General features: G+C 38.2%; 1 protein-coding gene across 2 annotated transcripts in view; it reads right to left on the bottom strand.

Annotated features, from left to right (window-relative positions):
* TNFSF13B (tumor necrosis factor (ligand) superfamily, member 13b) overlaps positions 1 to 5,079 on the bottom strand; it is a 78,594-nt gene extending 73,515 nt beyond the window's left edge. For both annotated transcript variants that reach the window (XM_006846683.1, XM_006846684.1), the window contains exons 1-2: positions 4,729 to 5,079; positions 4,540 to 4,627 (exon numbers count right to left, since the gene is read on the bottom strand). In XM_006846683.1, coding sequence (XP_006846746.1) covers positions 4,540 to 4,627; positions 4,729 to 5,079 — 439 coding nt within the window. The remainder of the gene's footprint in view (positions 1 to 4,539; positions 4,628 to 4,728) is intronic.
* Between the last annotated feature and the right edge of the window lie 1,837 nt (positions 5,080 to 6,916).

Here is a 6,916-nt window from a genome sequence, read left to right as displayed (position 1 = left end):
AAGAAGTGCAACCCGAGTGCTCCTCGAAGGCCAGAGTGGCCAAATTTTGCCTCTCATATTTCGGACATATTGTCAGAAAGGACCAGTCGCTTGAGAAGGATATCATGTTTGGTAAGGTGAAGGGTCAGAGAAAAAGAGGAAGACCCCCAGTGAGATGGATTGGTCAAATGGCAGCATCAAAGGGCTCAAGCGTGGCAACAGTGGTGAGGTTGGCCCAGGATTGGGCAGTGTTTCCTTCCACTGTGCATAAGGTACCGACTCAATGGCACCTAACAACAGCAACAACAACATACCCCCAAACCCATATTTGTTCCTGATTCACAGCAACCCCACAGGACAGAGTAGAACTGCACCATAGATTCAAATCTTGACGGAAGCAGACTGTCACATTTTATTTTAACTAAGTGCTTTAACCACTGAATCACCAGTATTCCTTCCATTTTTCAGAGGAACTTTATACAATACAGTAAAATTTCAACATAAGTATATTAAGGAAAATTATCTAACTAGTTTGATTGAGATATTCAAAAGCAGTTTGGGAAGAATAAGAAGGAAAAAAATGAGGAAGTTTAAGCCAGTATGGCATGACACACCAAAATAAATGTCAGAAAGGTCAGTGAGTTAAAGTTTTACACTAAAACATTATATGTGTGTGTGTGTGTGTGTGTGTGTGTGTGTGTGTAAAGCCAGGGGAGAAAATAGAAAAGGCTATCAAAGAGGCCATGAAAGAATATAGTTTTAGCTTAAATGTGCTAGAAGAAATAAAAAATATTATCACATTAAAATGTACAAATGTTGTGAAAATATATCAAAATTTTGATACACAATATGTCTAATATATAAAATGAGCTTATTCAAAAATTACATTTAGCCAAACAAATGGGCAAGTTAAAAATAAAATCAGAGTAAGATAAAACTTGAAGTAACTTGAATATGTGGACAGAAATTCATTTTTATCAGTAAACAACAACAAATTAAAACACATTTTAGATAGTATACAACCACTGAATCAGATAAAACAATTGTAAAAGATAAAAATCTAGAAAGAATATAGAGAAAGTGGCACACTACTTGACTCTGATAATTCATTTTGAAAGTACGATAGCAATACGGAGCAAGGAGGATAGTCATATTGTTTCCCGGTGGCTCAGACACTGCATTCCAGGTGGACCTCAGACACAGCACAGGTTGGTTCCAGACCACCGCAATAAAGTGAATATTGCAGGAAAAGAGAGTTAGACAAAGTATACGGGTTCCCAGTGCATGTAAAAATTATCCTACACGGTAGTCTTCTGAGTATGAAATAACATTATAAAAAGATTTGAAACATGAGAATTGACAGAACGTGACACCAAGACATGAAATGAGCATGTGGTTGTGAGAAGAATGGTAGCAATAGATTTTCTTGATGCCAGGTTGCCACAAATAGTCAACTGATTGTTTAAAAACACAGTATCTGTGAAGCACAGCAAAGAAAATCACAATAAAAACTAAATATCCCTGAGCACACTCATTTATACTGAATACATTCTCAAAAGGAAATTTTATTAGCACAAAAATATTAATGAATACTACTATAATAACAAAACAGCCTATAATAATAGAATTCTATAATAATAGAATAAAAGTGAATTCATATACATATATGAGAATTACTTAGAAATAGAGAAATGGCTTGAGTGAACACAAACCTATAAAATAGTATACATACAATGTTATTTTCAATGATATGAAAAAAGACAGTAAAATGGAAAATATATAAATAACTGACAAAATGTGTGTATTTCCTAGTTTAAAGGTATCTAAGTACAAGTGTTTCTGGTAATTGGCACTAAGGTATAGTAATTGGTGCAAAATGTTTGACTTTATACATTTTGAGAGAATTGTTTTAACAAGTAAATCAAATAGTGAAAAATAAATGCATATATAATCAGAACACCTAGTGGAGAGTTGTGTTTGTCTGTGTGTGTGTTTGCATGTAATAGAAAGAGTATTTAGTCTACCAATGGTTAGCTTTCTCACACATTTCCTCACGAGAAAATAGTCACTGCTTGTGTTTTGTTTACTTCATGTAGTCACTGTGAGGGAGTCCTTGTGTTGCAGCTGTGGATTGCTACCCACAAGGTTGGCAGTTCAAACCCATCAGTCACTTCTTGGAAACCCTATTTAGGGTCACTATGAGTCAAAAATAATTCGACATCACTTAACAACAACAGTTGCTGTGAGGGTTAAATGAAATGGCACATGAGGAAAACATCTATTCCAATGCCTGGCATATTCTTAGTACACACAAAAAACTGTCCTCTGAATATAAAAAGGAGGCAATATCAAGGATTTGTTACTATCCTAACTTGCAATATTAGCAAACACAATCTAATGTTGTTGTTGTTGAGTATTGTTAAGTTGGTTCCAACTCATAGCAAACTTGTATGGGGTTTCTGAGGAGTGATTGGTGGGTTTGAACCACCAACCTTGTAGTTCAAACCCAATGCTTATTCCACAGTGCCACATCAGAATTCCACAAATAATCTAATGGTGGTGGTGGCGGTGTGCCATGGATAGTCTTCTTTAATGTTTTAAGTAAAGGAACTAAAATTGATCAGCTCTAAGATTTTATAAATCTGCAAAGTTCTCTAGAAAAAATGGTACATAAAGGCAAACATTTCTCTAAAGAACTATTATCAGAAGATTATAAATGGATAGGCATCTTGGAAAAGCATACCTTAAAGAATTAAAAAGAAAACAAAAAAACAGTATATACACGACATTATTTTCTTTTAATTCCATTTTTCCAGAAACTTTTTAAAGTCCCCTCATGTATGTATACAGGTACATATATAGACACATATTTTATTTTGTTGTTAAGTGTCACTGAGGCACTTCAGACTCATAGAGACCCCATAAAACATATATTAACATATATAGAAACTTTTTTAAAACAAGAAACAGTTTCTTCAGTTGGTTTCACAAAGTGCCCTTAAGAAAATGTTTGTCTTTAACTGACTTTCTATGACTCAAATAAATAAAGTATGATTCTAAAGTGACATGATGTGGAGAAATTTATTTCTGGACTCATGAACAATGTTTCTGGCATAGGTGTAAAGTATCCAGTTGAAGAAATTTATGTGGGTTTTTTTTTTTGTCTTTTCTATGCTTAATCCTCAATATCAACACTCCATCCGTTGGTTAATAAGACAAAAATGGTAACCAGAAAAAAGTGCTAATGAAAAAAGCCTATGTTAAAATAATAACAAATACTAAGGACTCCTGGTGTGGTGCTGGCTGTAGGATCAGCCCTAGTTTGTGAACTACATGGTCAGTAGTTCAAACCTACACAGCTGCTCCTCAGAAACCCTATAGAGGGTTACTACGAGTCAGAACCAACTCAAAGGCACTTACTAACAACAAAATTGGGTTCGGGTTAGTAATTGTCCTTATATTTATTTTTCTTGGGTGAATTTATCACAATTGGTTTGTTTGTGTGTGGATTTTTTCCATGTGTGCTTTTATTCGGTTGCTATGAGCCATAGAGTCAGTTTGTACTCATAGTGACCCTATAGAGGGTTTCTCAGGAGCAGTTAGTGGATTCGAATGGCCAACCTTGCTGTAAACAGTGCAGTTCTTATTCTATAGAACCACACCAGGACTACTGCTTTTATCCAAGAACTGTCCAAAATATCCAGAGTCCAAAGTTTCAAACTGACTGTGAGGGTGATGTAGGACATGGTATTATTTCATTCTGCTGTCCGCTATAAGTAGGAACTGATTCAAAAGTACCTAACGGCTAATACTTGTGTAATACTCAGCAGAGAAGGTTTGCTCTCTGCTGAAGTCAGTAAAGGACTGTTTATCCCAACACACTGGAATTCAAATGCAAACTGAATTTACACCTGATAAAGCTGATATCCCTGTTGAACTCTAAGTTCTAGTTTATAGGAAAACAAAAACAGATAAAGATCTGCTATATTATTTAGCAATATTTAACTATGTGTATACTGCTAAACGCAACGTCAGCGGTTCAAACCCACCAACCTCTCCTTCAAAACACTATACAGAGTTGCTATGAGTCAGAACCAACTCGATGGCACTTAACAACCCATAGCAACCCTGTATAAGATTTCTAAAGAGCAGCTGGTAAGCTTGAACCGCCATCCTTGCAGTTCAAACCAACTTTGCAGTTAAGGTGCCCCAGGATGACAGTTTTGGGCTCCTCTAGTCTCTACCCAAAGGTCTCTGGTTTGCTCCCACCTGCCCTTCAGTGAGCCTTTGAGGGAGTTCTATTCTGTTCTGCACAGTTGCCTTGAGTCAGAATCGACTCCGTGGCACCTAACACGGGAGAACATGAAATGTTGCACAGTTTGCCCCTGCCAGGGCTTTACTATAAAGCCCAGTCTGGTTTTAACAGTAAATTTTACAATATCTGCTTAAGTGTTTTAAAGAGATTACGTTCACCCCTTCTTCTCCAAATGTAACATTAATATCTAAACTTGTCAACGCTGTCATCCCTAACTCCTAAATGCAGCTGTCCCCAAAACGTACCTGGTTCTTCTGGACTCTGAACAGCACGTTTGCTCCTACTGCTTTGACTGGAGTTGCTTTCTCCTGTGGCTGGTGGTGCAAAAATCCCCTATTGACAGAAAAATCCCATGTTATTGAAAAGACATCTGAGTTCACAGAGATAGAACAGTGTAGGAAGAATTGTGTGGGCTGCAGCTGCTGACAACTCACTCGCAGTCCGGGGCTGACATCTGGAGTTTCCCGCAAAGCTGCCGTGGGGACTCCTGCATTTGCCTTGGAAGATGCTGGCAGCTGCTCAGCTTGGTAAGACTGTAGTTCTGCCCGGAGATTCAACAGCTCTGCTTGCAGGGTGGCCACTCGGTAAAAAGACACCATTGTCAGACAGGAGGACAGCAGGGTCAGCAACAAGGTCACTGGCAGGAGCTTTCCATCTTTAGAGAACCAAGCAGAGGGGTTTTCCTTCTGGGTCAAGATGGAAACACACTCTGTACGTTTCATTTCTTCTCTTTTCTTAAGGCAAGAAGAAAGGCGTAACTGCTCCCTTTCTGTGGAGTCATCCATTTCACTACTTGAGCTTTGAAGGTTGGGACCTTTCGAGTAACTGACCACAGGGAATGGATCATTTCCTGTTATCTGTATTTGTTGATGTCTTACATTTAATACATCACAGAATTTGGCTCCCCTGGTCAGGAGAATTCTCCTGAATTTTCTTCCTTCTTCCCTTCTGCATCTCCACTTCTACTGTCCGATAGGTCTTCCTGGCATTCACACTTCTATTGGATTGCTCAATCAGTCTTCCTCATTTCACTTTCAGTTTTTGTAAGAATTTTAGTGACATGTCAAAGCACTCATACACAAATAGGACCCAAAATCTCCTGAATAAACTTTGAATTTGGATTGACATATGCAAAGGATTACTTGAAAGATATGTACATGCTCAAGGAGCTCATCCTAAGCCTTGTGGGATAACTGTGTTGTTTGGAGCCATGTGGTTTTGTAAAGAAGGGGGAAAATAGCATTAAATGTGCCTTATGGTGTAATGAAAGTAATTAATGTGAAGGTCAGATAAGCTCAGTGCTTTAGCATGGAATTGTGCTTAGTTGGAGCTGTGATTTATTAACAGTCTTCAAGTAGGAATTAAGATGAAGGATCATGAAAAAGAAAAAGAAGCCATCTGGCTATAGTTCTTGCTATTATTTTTATTATTACAATGTAATCGAAAAGACTGTGACTAAATTTTAGAAACACTTAGTGAGGGGAGATTAGACGTGAGGGGAATATATTTTTAAGGGAAAGTTGCTTTTATTTTGTTCTTTCCCTTCTGAGACTCTCTGGGTAACTAATCAATGATTCTGGCAGCCTGCCCCTATGGATGGGTCTGGTTCTGCCTCAGCTGTTCTGAATAAGTCTCAGCTCAGTCTGATGCTATTTTGAAATGAGTCTGGCCTTTTCTCCAATTCCTAAAGCTTCAATGCCACCTTTCACTATTCCTTCCATAAAGTACATTATCTTCTAGGTGCACACTGGACTGACTCTACCCTCACACAGTGTATACAAACCATCCTGACTCAACCAAGAGTCATAGTCATTTCAGATCATCTTATTGTCAGCCGTGTGGTGCTGCCCAGACAATTGGACCCATTCCAGCCCTACCTTGCTTTGATCTCTGTTGCCAATCCATTCCCCAGTTTCTGGCTGTTCTGTGTTCAACACTCAATATTGGTTCATCATTCAGCAACTACTGTTGAGCAGTTACTATGTACTAAACGAGACACTGCCCCAAATAAGTTGTTCTCTAATTGCTCATATTTTCTTACATAAGTGTTAAAACTCTTTTGAGTCAGGCATCACATAATTCTTTTGTCATTGTCCTGGTCCCTAGGCTAATCAGGGTGATATATACTAGATAGCAGTGCAGTTAATAAATAGAATCCCTGTAGTCCAGGTCCTGCTCCATTAGACTTTCACCTGTTAGTCCCCTGAAAGCAGCCCTTTGAGAATGAAGATTCACCTCTGATGACAAAGTGAAGACAGCAGTGCAGGTGTGGTTGGCAGCTCAGCTGAAAACCATTTTTAATCAGGTAAATGAAAGCTTGTTGACAGATGGACAAAGTATATTAGAAAGCAAAGAGATTCTGTTAAAAAAAAAAAATTACGTATTTGTCTTTTCTAAAAGTTGATTAAAATAAATTCTACAACCAGAGTGCAGATAATTTTTGACTCACCTTCATATGAGCTGTTGTTGTTTGCCGTGGAGTCGGTTCCAACTCATAGCGACCCTACACAGGGTTTCCAAGTCTGTAAATCTTTACAGGAGCAGACTGCCTCATCTTTCTCCTGCGGAACCGCTGGTAGTTTCAAACTGTTGACCTTGCAGCTCACAGCCCGATTCGTAACC

The sequence above is a fragment of the Chrysochloris asiatica genome, unplaced genomic scaffold (genome assembly GCF_000296735.1).
Source record: "Chrysochloris asiatica unplaced genomic scaffold, ChrAsi1.0 scaffold00029, whole genome shotgun sequence".
NCBI classification, from domain to species: domain Eukaryota; kingdom Metazoa; phylum Chordata; class Mammalia; order Afrosoricida; family Chrysochloridae; genus Chrysochloris; species Chrysochloris asiatica.
The sequence above is the reverse complement of the archived record's forward strand: the minus strand, read 5'-3'. Positions and strand labels throughout refer to the sequence as shown.